Genomic DNA, 16,542 nt, shown 5'->3' with positions numbered 1-16,542 from the left:
TAATAGCAGGAGATTTCAATACACCACTCTCCTCTATAGAGAGAACAACCATACAGAGGATCAACAAGGAAATAGAGAACTTCAACAATGTGACAAATGAATTGGACCTGACAGACACATATAGATCACTACACCCCAAAACATCAGGATATACATTCTTCTCTAGTGCTCATGGAATGTTCTCCAGGATAGATCATATGCTAGAACTCAAAACATATCTTTATAAATTTACTAAGATTGAAATTATTCAAAGCACTTTCTCTGACCACAACAGAAAGAAGCTGGAAATTAATAGCCACCAAAGAATCAGAACTTTCACAAATACATGGAGATTAAGCAACACACTCTTAAATAATTAGTGGGTCAAAGAAGAAATTACTAGAGAGACAAGTAAATATCTGGAGACAAATGAAAATGAGAATATAACATATCAGAACTGATGGGATGCAGTAAAGGCAGTGCTGAAAGGAAAATTCATTGCCCTAAATGCTTATATTAAAAAAAAAGAAGAAGAATGAGCAAAAATAGAGGACTTAACCACTCACCTAGAGGAACTAGAGGAAGAACAGCAAACTAACCCAAAAGCAAACAGAAGAAGAAAATTCACAAAGATTAAAGCAGAAATAAATGAACTGGAGAACAACAACAACAAAAAAACTATAGAAAGAATCAACAAAACCAAAAGTTTGTTCTTTTAGAGAATCAATAAAATTGATGGACTTCTAGCTAGGCTGACAAAGAAGAACAGAGAGAGGATGCAAATAAACAAAATCAGAAATGAGGGGGGGGGGGTTGTTACCAGGGATCCTAATGAAATTTTAAAACTCATAAGAGGATGCCATGAACAACTATACGTCAACAAATTAGACAACTTATATGAAATGAACAAATGCCTAGAAACATATGAACTACCTACACTGACTCAAGAGGAAATAGGAGATCTTAGCAAACCAATTACAAATAAGATTTTATCAGTCATCAAAAATTTTCCTACAGAGAAAAACCTAGGCCAGATGGCTTCACAAGGGAATTTTATTAAATATTCCAAAAAACAACTTATCCCAATCCTGCTCAATCTCTTCCAAAAAATTAAGGAAAGAGGAACGCTACCTAGCTCTTCTTATGAAGCTAACTTCACTCTAATACCAAAACCGGATAAAGACGCTATATGAAAGGAAAATACAGACTAATCTCCCTAATGAACACATATGCAAAAATTCTCAATGAAATACTAGCAAATCCAATCCAATGACACATTAAAAGAATTATACATCATGACTGTGTTAGTTTGTAAGTTGCCGAATTTGATATATGAGAACTGGAACAGCTTTTTTAAATGGGAATTTAGTAAGTTACAAATTTACAGTTTTAAGCCTATAAAATTGTCCCACCTAAGGCATTCAGGGAAAGATACCTTAATTCAAGGAAGGGTGATGGGTCAGGAACACCTGTCAGTTGGGAGGTTACATGGCTGGCATCTACTGGTCCTTTGCTCCTGGGCTCCATTGCTTTCAGCCTCTGTTCCTGTGGGGATTCCTCATTTTGCTTCTCCAGGCCTGGCTTTCCCCTCTTGGCTTCTCTTGGCTCTCTCCAGGTTCTGGTTTGCTTAACATCTCATGGCGACATCTGCTGGGCTCCATGCATCTCCAAACATCTGTGTCTCTATTTTCCAAGTATCTGTGTCAGCTCTCTCTCTATTGGCTCACTCTCTGGGCTCTGAGGCTTCTGTCACTTCTGACTCTCTTCAAACTATTTCCTCTTTTAAAGGATTATAATAAACTAAACAAGAACCCCCTGGAATGGGTGGAGTCACAGCTCCCTGTAATCAAAAGATCACACCCACAATTGGGCATGTCACATCTCCATGGAGATAACCTAATCAAAAGTTACTACTCTACAGTATTGAATTAGGATTAAAAGAAACAGCTGCCTCCATAAGTTTGAATCAGGATTAAAACATGGCTTTTCTGGGGTACATAATACATTCAAACTGGCACAACGACCAAGTGGGATTTATACTAGGAATGTAAGGGTGGTTCAACAAGAAAATCAATCACTGTAATATAGCACATCAACAAAATGAAAGGGAAAAGTCACATAATCACATCAACTGATGCTGAAAAAGCATTCAACAAAATTCAGCATCCTTTTATAATAAAAACACTTCAAAAGGTAGGAATTGAAGGAAACTTCCTCAATATCATAAAAGGCATATATGAAAAACCCATAACCAGCATCAAACTCAACAGTGAGAGATTGAAAGCATTCCCCCTAAGATTGGGAATGAGACAAAGATGCCCATTGTCACTGCTATTATTTAACATTGTACTAGAAGTTCTAACTAGAGTGATCAGGCAGGAGAAAGGAATAAAAGGCATCCAAATAGGAAAGGAAGAAGTGCAAGTTTCATTATTTGCAGATAATACAATCCCATACTTGGAAAATCCTGAGAAATCTATGACAAAGTTGCTTGAGCTAATAAATAAATTTAGCAAAGTGGTCGGATAAAAGATTAATGTACAAAACTCAGTAATGTTTCTATATACACAATAATGACTTAAATGAGGAGACAATGAAGGAAAAAATTCCATTCAAAATAGCAACTAAAAGAATCAAATATCTAGGAATACGCTTAACCAGTGATGTTAGGGATCTATACACCGAAAACTACAAATGTTGCTAAAAGAAGTCAAGGAAGATCTAAATAGGTGGAAAGGCATTCCATAGTCATGGATAGGAAGGTTGAATAGCATCAGCCAGGCTTCTGAGTGCAGCTTCGCACCAGATTCCAAATGGCCCTGCCATCCATGACAGACGGTGTAGGTTGGGGTGCTCCTGGGCTGCTCACCCTGACTCCAAGTCTAGAGCCCTTTTCTTTCAGGCCAGCGAGCACATTAGAGTGCTGGTCAGCAGGTTAGGGAGACAATCTCGAGTGTGTTCATTCCGTTTAAGTTCTTAGTTGCGAGCAGCAGAACCCACTTGAGCTATTGTAGACAGAAAAGGGCTTTAAGAAGTTCATTAGGTAGTTAATAGAGGCTGTGGGGAGGTTGGAGCAAGCTTGGGGCTTTGGAGCTGGGAACAAGTTCCAAAGCACTGCTCCAGCAAAGACGCCCTGCTACCATCACTACACCAGCCCCCAGCCTGCACATTCAGCTTCTGGGTGGGAGGGGACTCTGCTTCCTGTCCAAGACTTCAAGTGAGGAGGGAAGTAGAGAGCCCTCATTTCCCTAAAAAGTGAAATCAGGTGGAGTCCGTCTGATCTGAGGCTGTCAGTGAGACCACAGTCATGAACCTGTCTCTTGCCTGTCCAGATATGGAGCCCCCCAAGCAGAGAGCATCAGTCCTGATACGGAGGAAACTTGCTGGGCTCTCCCTGGAGGAAGAGAGAGAGAAACCTCTGATTGAGCGGGGGAGCAGGTGAGAGTGGAGAGGGCACAGAGGAGTATCTGAATGGCTGCCATTTGAGTGGTTAGGGATGTGGGCTCTGAAGTCAGTAGGTCCTGGAAAGCTATTACCATTCTGAGCCTCAGTTTCCTCATCTGTAAGACAGGGATAGCAGCCACCTCCTTACATTGTAGGAAGTTAAGTTCAACAAAATTGTACTTGGAGCACCCCTGCCACATACTGAGACCTCAATAGCTACTAGTTCACTTGATAAGGACCAAAAAAAGGGTCCCACAAAAACAGGGAGGCCTCTCACAGCCTTCCTCCCTCAAGTCACAGGTGGCACTGTGAACCACTCTAATTGTCTGTGTTGTGCAACAAGAGCCATCAAAATGCCCCAGGTGCTCTGAGAACGTGACTCTGGAAGAAGCAGCAAAGCAGCTACTCGCCCAGCAATGTTCTTAGCTGTGGGGTTTACAGCACAGTAGGGTAATCAGGCCAGCGTCTAAGTGCTGCCTGGCTGGCAGACAGCAGTGGTAACCAGATGGGAGAGTCTGCTCTTAGCGGGAAAGGCCCTCTTGGGGTACTATAATGTAGATGCTGACACTAGTGATTACAGCTCCTGTTTTTGAGTTCCTACAATGTGCCGGGCACCAAGTTAGGTGTTTTGCATCTTACTTATAGACAACATAGGTTTGTTTGCTATCCCCATCTCACATATGAGGAAACTAGGGCCCAGAAAAGGGAAGGAACTTACTTACCCAAGGCCCAGATCTGGCTGACTCCGGGGCGTGGCATTCCCATTCTCCACCCACTACCCAAGGCTGGCTGTGTGCACTGACAGGAACTGGACGAAAGCACAAAAGGGGGAACTGGGACTTAAATATTCAGCAGGACTTTTCTTTTATTTGATTTAAGACATTTAAAGCCATGATCTTTCTTTTTTTGTTTGTTTTAAGAAATGCTGTGCTTTACTACCAGGGTTGGTAGGTTGTCCCTGCCAAGCCCATGGGACTTTCACATGCATGCTTGTTGTAGGAAGTGGCCAGGAATCAGACCCACCGAAGTCACCATCCAGAACAAGATTCTCCTCCGGAAAATGCCTTCGATAACCACCACCAAAACGACCCTGGGCCACCTGGCGGTGGTGGAAGCCCGAGATGCGGTTTACCTGGTGTGGAGAAAGGGGGCGGGCGGGGGGTGGGGGGGGTGTCCAGGGAGCTCCCGCAGCTCAGTTTGGCCAGCGTTTCCCCCAGCTCCAACTGTCTCGGGAAGGAGGGAGTTTCCCATCACTGGGCACCCCACATTTTTTCCTGTGGCACAGAGGACACATGTCAGGGAACCTCAGGGCTTCAGGTCTCACTGCTTGTGACAGAGGATGTCCATGAGCATGAAGACATCATGCACAGTTCCTGTGCTAGTGTGGGTCCAATAGCTAGCCCAACAAAGGGACACCCCACCCAGACTGGAGGGTGAAGAAAGGCTTTCCAGAGGAAAGATTGTGTCAGAACTGGAGAGCAGAGTAGGCAGAGGCTTGGAGGCAATAGTAATAATGGGTCCGCGGTGGGGGTAGCAGCAGTTATTGTGAGTAGCTACAGGGGCTGCTGTTCATGACTTGCATTATCTCATTGGATCCTCCTAACTACTCCAGACATAGGTAGAACTGTTATCCCCATTTCACTGAGGAAACTGAGGCCCCTTCTATGCCTCTACATAGTGGCAAAGCCAGGATTTGGACCTACACCCTGTTAGACCACTGAGGGGCCCGTCTTGACAAGCAGGCTCTTGACTCTGAAGTTCTGTGGATCTTTGGTCCTGCTGCCCAGAAAGAAACCTTGTCCTGCCCCAAAATAGGCTGAGCCCCATGTTGGGAGAACCCACATTGGCCAGGTCAGGCTCTTCCAGAGCCACCACACCAAGCTCCAGACAGAGGAGATGACTCTGTCCACCCAGTTCAGTGGCCACTGGAAGACACAGCCTATGGAGGAAGTCAAAGCCCCTAAGCTCCAAGGAAGACACAAGACAGGATGGTGGTGAGAAAGGAGTACAGAGTACAAAGTCAATCCCCACCCAGCCTCTTTCTAGCTGGATGATCCCAGACAAGGCTCTGAGCCTCAGTTTCCTCATCAGTAAAATGGAGAAATAACTGGCCTGCATAATCGGCAGTTGGGAGAATGACGTGAGCTCTTGCTGGGTACCTGGAGTGGGTTGAGAGCTCCTTCCCAGCTGGTCACAGGGTTCCTCTAGGGTGGAGAGTCCCTCCTCATGTTGTTCTTCCTGCTGCCTTTCTCTCAGAAATATTTGGCATTATTTGAAGAGGAGCTGAAGAAGATCCAGGAGGACAATGCATTACAGATGAAGGAGGCTCAGCGCTGGAAAGACAGCTGGAAGCTCTCCATGCACACCATCCAGGGCCTGTACTTGTGACACCCTCGACCCCAGACACTGGACTGGGTCCCAACCCCAAATAAAGGCTCATTTTGTAGATACTGTCCTTGCTGAGGTTTCATTCACGCATTCATTCATTCACTCATTCATTCAGTCAGCAAGTGTCACTGATCCCTGCTGTGTGCCAAGTCCTGTGTCTTCATCATTGAACATGAACCTAATGTGGTACCTGCCCACATGGAGCTAACTCCTACTGCAAAAGACCAATAGGGAAGGAGGAGGTCCATGTGGTGAGCGGGGATAATTAGGACCAGGAATAGATTACTTACAGTAGAGGCCAGTACTCAAATAACAGACAAAAGGTATGCTGAGTACTTCATCTCGAAAAATAATTAAAATGATGAAAAAATGTATACATAGTTAACAAAATATGGATTATAATTGCAACTATTCACTGATTCCTAGAACAACAAAGAATTAATCCAATGTTGACTGGCTATTTGTGACACAATTTTTCTGACCAAATCATAGCATTTCGACAGAAATATTCTCAGGCCTCACAAACTTTACTTAAGGGCCTCTTTTATTCCTCTGACCCTGAGATCATTGCCTTTGGAAACCTCTGTCATATTGTCTTTCCTTGTCAGTTTTCTTGTCTTCAATTGTCAAATGGCCTAACCATGCCAGAGTCTCACCTGTCAGACACTTTCTGTGTCATCTGGACAGGCTGCCAGTATCCCTACCTTCAACTTCATGAATTCTGTTTCTTTTACATGGTTTGCATTTTGACTTTGCATCCCTCTGCATTTTGACACACTTCATCTCCTTTAATGACTTCTGAGGTAGCCCTTTGTCTGCACTTTCCAGGTGACGAGACTCAAGTCCCGAAGATTGGGATGGCCTGCTCAGTCACACAGCCAGTGTAGAACGGCCCATTGTTTGGGTTTTCTAGACATGAAAAGGCAGAATGAGGCATGTCCTTTGTTTTTATTTCAGTATTTTAAAAGTTATTTAGACTTTTCTGGAACCCTAACATATGGTCTATCCTAGAGAATGATCCATGTGTACTTGGAAAGAATGTGTATTCCATTCACGTAGGGTGAAGTGTTCTCTATATGCCGGTTAGATCTAGTTGGTTTATAGTGGGTGTTGGGGTCCTCTGTGTCCTCATTGGTCTTCCGTTTACATGTCCCACCCAGTGTTGAAAATGGTGTCTTGAAATCACCACTATTAGAAAACTCTCTATTTCTCCCTTCAATTCATTCAAAGTTTGCTTCATATATTTTGGCACTCTGCTGTTAGGGACATATATGTTTATCATTGTTAAATCTTCTTATCGAATTGATCTTCTTATCAATATATAATGTTCTTCTCTGTCTCTTGTAACAGTTCTATACTTAAAGTCTATTTTGTCTGATATTAATAGTGCCACCCCTGCTCACCTTTGACCTCTATTTGCATGAAATATTTTTTCCATTTCACCATCAACTTATTTGTGTCTATGGTTCTAAGGCGGATCTCTTGTAAAGAGCATATAGTTGAGTAGGATTTCTTTATCCATTCTGCCAAGCTCTGCCTTTTAATTAGAGAGTTAATAAATTTACATTGAAGGAAATTACTGATTTACTTCTGCCATTTTACTAGGGGTTTTTTTTGTCTTATACCTTTTTTGTCCCTCTTTTCCTCTATGACTGCCTTCCTTTTTGTTTAGATGAACTTTGTTTTTTTTAATTATTTTTATATCTATTACTCTGACTTCACACTGTAAAACACATAGAATCGCTCAAAGCATTTGTTTGGTAGGCGGGATCTCATTTCCCGGTCTCCCTCTTCACTTCAATCCTTTTTTTTTTTGGTTATTTATTTATTATAGGGTTTTGTTTTCTTTTCTTGTTTTTTACTGTGAAATATAGCATATATACAAAAAAGCAATAAATTTCCAAGTACATTTTAACAAGTAGTATAGAACAAATTTTAAAGTTTGGTATGGGTTACAGTTCCATGATTTTTCGTTTTTTCTTCTACCTGCTCCAAGACACTGGAGACCAAATGAAATACCAACATAATGATTCAGCAGCCATACTCATTTGTTAAATTCTGTCTTCTCTGTTATACTTCTTCTTTTTGTTTTTTCCTTTTTTGTGAAAAATAACATGTATGCAAAAAAGCAATCAATTTCAAAGTACCTCACAACAATTAGTTGTAGAACAGATTTCAGAGTTTGCTAATGGGTTGCATTTCCACAATTTTAGGTTTTTACTTCTACCTGCTCTAAGGTACTGGAGATTAAAAGAAATATCAATATAATGATTCAGTATTCATACTCATTTGTTAAACCCTATCTTCTCTGTATAACTCCACCGTCACCTTTGATCTTTCTCCAACTCTTTATGCGTATTTGGGCTATGCTCATTCTAACTTTTTCATGTTGGAAGGGGCTGTCAATAATATGGGGTAGGGAGATGGAAGCAGCTGATGTTCTGGAGAGGCTGGGCCCTCTAGGCTTTAGGACTTATCTGGTCCAAGGATCCTGGAAAGTTAACCTAGTGCATGGAACCCTTGTAGAATTTGATATATTACCCTAGGTGTTCTTTAGGATTGGCTGAAATGGTTTTGGTTGGGGTTTGGCAAGTTATGATAGGTAGCAATGTCTAACTAAAGCTTGCATAAGAGTGACCTCCAGAGTACTGTCTCGACTCTATTTGAACTCTCTCAGCCAGTGATACCTTATTTGTTACACTTCTTTTCCTTTTTGTGGCCAAGATGGCATTGTTGATTCCACAGTTCCAGGAACAGACACATCCCTGGGAGTCATGTCTCACACTGCCAGGGAGACTTTCAACCATGGATGTCATATCCCATGTAGAGAAGAGGGCAGTGCTTTCACTTGCAGAGTTGGGCTTAGAATGAGTGAGGCCACCTCTGAGCAACAAAAGAGGCTCTCCAGAAGTAACTCTTAGGCATACCTACAGGTAGGCTAAGGTTCTCTGCCACATATATAAGCTTCACAAGAGCAAGCCTCAAGATCAAGGACTATTGATTTGGGTGTCCCTAATGTTTGACACAATATCAGGAGTTTCCCTGCTGGTAAAGTTTAATAATTCCATATTTTTTCTCCCATCACTCAAGGAACTTTTGATCATCAGCTTAATATACTCTGGGATGTATCCAGTCATTACATTATGCTATACAGGATTAAAGGCTCATTTAGGTAAACTTTTATTATGAGCCATTTTGAATCACTTATCCTTTCTTTTGTGTGGATTTTTTAGATAACTTCTTTATGCTTATCATGGGGATTACATTTAGCATACCTAATCTATTACAACTTAGTTTGTGTGGGCTCCAACTTAACTTCAATAAACTACACATACACAGTACCTATATTCCTCCATATCTCTATTTTATGGTGTTTTTGTCACAAATTACATCTTTATGCATTGTGTGTCTAGCAACAATGATTTACACTTATTTTTTATGCATTTGAATTTTATGCCATATTAGAAGTAAAAGAAAACATTATAAATGTAAACTGATATACTGGCTTATATATGTACCCATATTTTTATTTACATCAGAGATCATTATTTTTTCATACAACATTAAGATGCTGTCAAGTGTCCTTTCCTTTCAACAAGGAGGATTCCCTCCAGCATTTCCTGTAAGGAAGGTCTAGTGGTAATGAACTTCCTCAGTTTTTGTTTCTTTTTATTCAGAAAAAGAAATAAAGAGAAAACAGAAAAAAAATCATACATAACATACCCCCCACCTCTCCCCCTCACCAATTACCAACATTTCACTCTAAATTTATTTTAACATTTGTTCCCCTTATTATTCATTTTGCTGTTAATCTTATTAAAGATCCCTTATATGTGACACATTGCTTCTCTCTTGCTGTTTTTGTCCTTGGCATTTGCTGGGCAACTTGAATTTGTATATTCATATCTCTCAACAGTTTGAGAAGTTTTCTGCAATTATTTCTTCAAACATTTTGTCTGGTTCTTTATCTCTCTCTTCTCCTTCTGGGACTTGTATGCTGTATATATTGCTATACTTGATGGTGTCCCACAGGTACCTCAGGCTCTGTTCATTTTTTTTGTTTCTGCTTCTCAACTGGATTTCAACTGTTCTGTCTCCAAGTTCTCTGGTCCTTTCTTCTGCCTCCTCCAATCTGCTCTTGAACTCCTCTATTGAATTCTTCATTTCAGTTATTATACTTTTGAATGCCACAATTTCCATTTTGTTCTTCTTTATAATTTCTATCTCATTATTGAAATTCTTATCTTATTCATATATTTTCCTGGCTTTTTAAAATTCTTTGTCCTGGACTTCCGGAGAAGATGGCGGATTAGTAAGACGCGCGGATCTTAGTTCCTCCTCCAGAACAGCTACTAGGGGAGTAGAAACGATACAGAACAGCTCCCAGAGCCACGACAGAGATAAAAAAGACAGCGTACCCCATCCTGGAACGGCTGTCTGGCTGAGAGAACCCGCTCCGGTGAGATCGCCAAGGGGCGCGGGCTTCACTGGGCGGGGCGGCAAGCGGCCGGAGTCCCTCCCTTCTTCCTTCCCAGGACGGCTGGGAGAATTGGACAGGCGGTCCCCTCAAGCCGCGGTGGCTGGCGCCCACACCATGCGCGGCCCCCCGGACCAACTGAGAGAATTGGATCGGAAATCCCCAGGCCGCGGAGAACGGTGATGGGGGGGGCCTTCCAAACACGTGACTCCTCAGGAACGGTGCACTCTCCCAGGCGGGCCGCGGCGGCTGGCGCCCTCCCACCGCGCTTGGCGCCCCGGGCCGACTAGGAAATTCGGACGGGCGCTCTCCCGGGCTGCGGCGGCCGGCGACCCTCCCCGCGTTCGGACCCCGGGCCGGCTGGCACTCTTCCAAGCCGCTTCGGCTGGCGAACCTCTCCGACAGCAAGAGTTTTCCAAAGTTAAAGGACCCACAGCACCTTTTACTGGTGGGACCCGCAGACAAACGTGTGCCACGAGCGCCACCTACTGGGCAGGATAAGAAAAACAGAACCCAGAGATTTCACAGAAAAATCCTCCAAATTGTTGGGTCCAACACCCAGGGAAATCTGACTAAATGCCCAGACGCCAGCAGAAGATAACGGATCACGCTCAAAAAATTGAAAATATGGCCCAGTCAAAGGAACAAACCAATAGTTCAAATGAGATATAGGAGCTGAGACAACTAATGCTGAATATACGAACAGAAATGGAAAACCTCTTCAAAACCGAAATCGATAAATTGAGGGAGGACATGAAGAAGACATGGGCTGAACAAAAAGAAGAAATAGAAAAACTGAAAAAACAAATCACAGAACTTATGGAAGTGAAGGATAAAGTAGAAAAGATGGAAAAAACAATGGATACCTACAATGATAGATTTAAAGAGACAGAAGATAGAATTAGTGATTTGGAGGATGGAACATCTGAATTCCAAAAAGAAACAGAAACTATAGGGAAAAGAATGGAAAAATTTGAACAGGGTATCAGGGAACTCAAGGACGATATGAACCGCACAAATATACGTGTTGTGGGTGTCCCAGAAGGAGAAGAGAAGGGAAAAGGAGGAGAAAAACTAATGGAAGAAATTATCACTGAAAATTTCCCAACTCTTATGAAAGACCTAAAATTACAGATCCAAGAAGTGCAGCGCACCCCAAAGAGATTAGACCCAAATAGGCGTTCCCCAAGACACTTACTAGTTAGAATGTCAGAGGTCAAAGAGAAAGAGAGGATCTTGAAAGCAGCAAGAGAAAAACAATCCATCACATACAAGGGAAACCCAATAAGACTATGTGTTGATTTCTCAGCAGAAACCATGGAGGCTAGAAGACAGTGGGATGATATATTTAAATTACTAAAAGAGAAAAACTGCCAACCAAGACTCCTATATCCAGCAAAATTGTCCTTCAAAAATGAGGGAGAAATTAAAACATTCTCAGACAAAAAGTCACTGAGAGAATTTGTGACCAAGAGACCAGCTTTGCAAGAAATACTAAAGGGAGCACTAGAGTCAGATACAAAAAGACAGAAGAGAGAGGTATGGAGAAGAGTGTAGAAAGAAGGAAAGTCAGATATGATATATATAATACAAAAGGCAAAATGTTAGAGGAAAATATTATCCAAACAGTAATAACACTAAATGTTAATGGACTGAATTCCCCAATCAAAAGACATAGGCTGGCAGAATGGATTAAAAAACAGGATCCTTCTATATGCTGTCTACAGGAAACACATCTTAGACCCAAAGATAAACATAGGTTGAAAGTGAAAGGTTGGGAAAAGATATTTCATGCAAATAACAACCAGAAAAGAGCAGGAGTGCCTATACTAATATTCAACAAGTTAGACTTCAAATGTAAAACAGTTAAAAGAGACAAAGAAGGACACTATATACTAATAAAAGGAACAATTAAACAAGAAGACATAACAATCATAAATATTTACGCACCGAATCAGAATGCCCCAAAATACGTGAGGAATACACTGCAAACACTGAAAAGGGAAATAGACACATATACCATAATAGTTGGAGACTTCAATTCACCACTCTCATCAATGGACAGAACATCTAGACAGAGGATTAATAAAGAAATAGAGAATCTGAATATTACTATAAATGAGCTAGACTTAAAATTCTTTGTCCTGTAGTTCATTGACCCTATTTATGAAAGCATGTTAAGATATTCGACTAGTAATTTCAGAGACTCCACTTCTTCTGGAATATTTTCCATCTAATTATTTTTTTCCTGTAACTGGTCCATACTTTCCTGTCTCCTTGTCTGTTCTGTAATTTTTGTTGAGAATTTGACATTCTGAATATTAGTTTGTGGTCACTCTGGAAATCTAGTTCTCCCATTCTTCAGTTCATAAGACTAAGAACAAGAAGGGGGGGGGGATGAAAGGAAGGAAGGAAGGGAAGAAGAAAATAATAACAAACAGACAAAATACTCCACCCCCCACAAACACACATACACAAAAAAAAACGGGGTAGGGGGCTAGAAAAAAAAATGACATGCACTGCCGCTCCAAGTTATGTGTCAGCAGGAAGCCAGAAGCTGCTGTTTTTTGAGGCCAAAACCTAGTTCAGTGTTCCTGCTCATCCCTCAGACCCAAAAATATAAAACAGAGAAAGAAAAAATACAACCAAGCAAAAAAAAACAAAGGTAAAGGAATAGAGGTGCTGTCTCTTTATGTCCCTATAGATGCTGGTGTAAGAAGCCAGAAGATGCTGTTTCTGAGAGAAACTGAGGCTACTGCCTGTGCTGGGTCCTCAAGGATCCACCAGACTAACCAACACAAGAAAGAGTAAGAAGAAACCCAACCGATGAAAATGTGCACTGGGTCTTTAAGTGCTGGTATATGCTGCGGAGAAGGTGGAAACCATGTGCTGTCAGGGAGCTACCAGACCTGGAAACACCCCCACACAGAAGAGGGGTGGAGGGCAACAGCCAAAGAAGATGCACTAGCTCTTTCTGTCCTAAGCCTAGCTTCCGCACTGGTCCCTTAGGGCTCCCCCAAACCAATCTCAACCCTCAACCTCAACTTTTAGAGGAGGTGGTTCCATATGCTCGCCTGGCCCCAGAATCCGAGCTATGTCCGCAGCAGCCATTTCTGCTGCTGCTACCCCAGGGCTGAGCAGTGGTGGCTGGTCACTGGTTCCTACTTTCACTTGTAAAAGTTGAACTTTCATAGCCTCCCACTTCCTGTGAAACTTCTAAATGCTCATTCTGGTTCCGAGGTTACTGCTTAGTTAATTCCAGTCTCTTTTTTCTGCTCTTTCATTCTTCCAGTGGAGGAAGAATTTGTAAAACTTCCTACTCCACCATTTTGCCAAATCATTTGTTTTGGAGATGATCCCAAGAAGCATATGGAGACATGGGGAAAGTGAGCCTGGGAAGGAGAAAAACAACAAAGGTGACTTAATGGGCAGCCACTGCTTTGGACAACCAGGCTCAGTCTCTCTGGGAAACTGTGTCCCTTCCGGACTGACTTCTCTCCCCACTGGTAGAGGTACTCCACCAGGGGCATTACTGCTCCGGTACTGTTGGCTTGTGCTAAACATCCCTTGGTACACAAGAAAGCCCTCAGGCAGAGCAGAGAGAGGCACTTCAGGGGAACGCTATAGGCCTGCTGAGACCAGCTCCCCCAGCTGCAGGTGGACTCTTGCAAGCTGAGGGGAAGTGAGTGTGGCCAAATCCAAGGCCACAACACTTTGCACCATTTGTCACACCAACTTCTTTTCTCAAAGTCATATCTCGCATCTGCATAGTGCTCTCCAGTTTGCAGTGTGCCCTGCAGGTATGTGATCTAGTTGATATTGTTTGGGAGAGGGCGGCCATTGCAGTGTGTCTCCTGTTTGTCAACAGGGAAACAGAAACTCAGACAAATAGAGAAATATCGCAAAAGTCACTCAGCCACAGAGAGACGCTGCTGTTTCCAGCCCTTCTGGCTGCCCCTCATGCATCTGCCTCCATGGCACAGCCTGGAGTGACTCTTCCCAGGTGCTTTGTAATTAGTGAAGCCCCCAGCATGAGGGGTATCAACTCTCCCTCTACCACCTTGAGATCTCCACACACATCACAGTCATGGCCAGGCACTGGCCAGCACGCATAGAACAGGGACCTGGACCCGGATGCAGGATAGCCTAAGGTCAGTGACCCTCAACCTCTTCTGGTGGACACAGAAGGCTGGAGGAAGCAGCCTCGGAGGAGTTCCAGCCAGTTCAGAGGTGAGGGCAACTCTGCAAATAAGCCAAGAGCTTGGCCCATCTCAGAGCAGCTTGCTGGGTGAGGTCACCAACGGGTGTGGCTGGGCCTTTGGGGTCTGAAGAAGAATCATACACCAGCAGCTGTTAGTGTGCGTCAGGGACTTGTGGGCAACCTCTATGCATCTAGACAGAGGCCTCATAAAGTAGGGACTATCAGTCCTCCTTGCTTGAGGTGGGAAACTGAAGTACCAGTTTCCCTCCTGACCAGCAAGTAGCAGAGCTGGCTTTAAGAATGTGCTTCTAGTCAAAGGCACAAGGTTTCCTCTGTCCCTTGTGCCACCTCCCACTTAGTTAGCTCAGCCACTCCCTGGCAGGACATGGAGCCCCGAACGGGATGTCAGAGCCTAGGCGGCACCTGCAAAGTAGCACTGGGATACCTCAGCTACCCCACATACACCCAAACACACCTTGGCCTGTGTCACCTGTTCCCTGGACTCGTCTCTTGGCCTGTCCTTTAGCCTGTCCGCTTGGGCTGTCCCCCTGGCCTGGGCCCCTTAGGCTCCAGCCCAGCTCAGAGGTGGTTTGCTATCTGTCCTCTAGGCCCTCCCTGAGACTGATGTAGGGACTGGGCACCCTGCACAGCCTGGACAGAACCCACAAATAGCGGCAATGCTGGTGGGGGGAAAGAGTAACACACTTGGGCTGTCTGGGCCAGCCCTTCACTGCTGCATGCGCTTTCTGAGCTGTTTTCTCATCCAGCGGGGATGCTAACTCTGCTGTCCTCAACCACTACACCTGGTGATGCCCTTCTTGGTTAGCTCAGTGGGTCCTTGTATGCTGGGACCCAGAGGGGGAGGAAATCCTCTTCCATGAAGGAGAAAGCAGTCACCCCACTACACAAAACAATATCTTTCATTGTTTTTCTTATTACTCCAAAAGGGATATATGTTCCTTATAGAAATAATAATTTACAAAATAAGCAAAATGAAAATTATAATAACCTTGGCTTCCAGAGGCAGCCACTTTCTATACCATCTGTTTCAGTCTCCTAAGGCTGCCTTTCTATACCGTCTGTTTCAGTTTCCTAAGGCTGCCAGAATGCAATATACCAGACATTGATTGGCTTTTACAAAGGTAATTTGTAAAGTAAAAGTTAAAATTCTAATGTCATGAAAATGTCCAAATTAAGGCACCAACAAGAGGACACCTTTTCAGAGGAAAGGCTGCTGGCATCCAGGGTTCCTCTGTCACATGGGAAGGTACATGGCAACATCTGCTGGACTTTCTCTCCAGAACTGTGTCTGTGCGTGTTTTCTTTCTCTCTCAGCTTCTCTGGGCTCTGAGCTCTCTCCAAAATATCTCTCCTTTAAAGGACCGCTGCAAAGGATTAAGACCCACCTTGAATGAACAGGGTTACATCTCCATGGAAACAACCTAATCAAAAGATCTCATCCAACAATAGGTCTGTTCCCACACGACTGATTAAAAGAACATAGATTTTTCTGGGGTACATAACAGATTCGAACCAGCACAGGTAGCATGGGATTACAGACCAAAAATCCCCCATTCCTCTGCCACATACACTTCCCAGGGCTGGTCCTGATCTACTAGACAAAGACAGTGTGCATGAGCTGCTAATATCAACAGCAGATCACAGCTGCACGTGGTGTGCGCGCCCTTTATGCACATTCTCTCCTTTAGCCCTCTGCTGGAGCTGGAGTCAGCTCCATATGAACTGGGACTTGTTTGTTCAGTGCTGTAAACCCAAGCTCCTAGAATAGTGTCTGGCACAGAGTAGGACTTAAAATGTTATTGAATAGTTAGATGAAAAAGCCAATGTAATCCTTCCAATAACCCTATGAATTAGATACTGTTATTTTACAGATGGCCCAAAGAAATTTGGGTTCATCTTTTTGACCATTCCTTCATGCATTCGGCAGCTGCACACTGCTCACCTGTCGTGTCCGGACACCAAGGAATACAAAGATGAGCCCCAGGCTCCAGCCCTTACCTTTGGGAACCCATAGCCTAACAGGAGGGACAAC

The 16,542-nt window shown here is 43.3% G+C and overlaps 1 protein-coding gene and 1 long non-coding RNA gene across 5 annotated transcripts in view; one reads left to right on the top strand and one right to left on the bottom strand.

Annotated features, from left to right (window-relative positions):
* CCDC180 (coiled-coil domain containing 180) overlaps positions 1-5,869 on the top strand; it is a 101,868-nt gene extending 95,999 nt beyond the window's left edge. For all 4 annotated transcript variants that reach the window (XM_077147574.1, XM_077147592.1, XM_077147566.1 and 1 more), the window contains 3 exons: positions 3,312-3,417; positions 4,423-4,558; positions 5,680-5,869. In XM_077147574.1, the coding sequence (XP_077003689.1) occupies positions 3,312-3,417; positions 4,423-4,558; positions 5,680-5,811 (374 nt within the window). In that variant the 3' untranslated portion in view covers positions 5,812-5,869. The remainder of the gene's footprint in view (positions 1-3,311; positions 3,418-4,422; positions 4,559-5,679) is intronic.
* The window catches only part of LOC143673314 (uncharacterized), a 93,067-nt gene that overhangs the window by 73,986 nt on the left and 2,539 nt on the right, over positions 1-16,542 (bottom strand). The window lies entirely within an intron of this gene.

Source organism: Tamandua tetradactyla, chromosome 2 (genome assembly GCF_023851605.1).
Source record: "Tamandua tetradactyla isolate mTamTet1 chromosome 2, mTamTet1.pri, whole genome shotgun sequence".
Taxonomy (NCBI): Eukaryota; Metazoa; Chordata; class Mammalia; order Pilosa; family Myrmecophagidae; genus Tamandua; species Tamandua tetradactyla.
The sequence above is the reverse complement of the archived record's forward strand: the minus strand, read 5'-3'. Positions and strand labels throughout refer to the sequence as shown.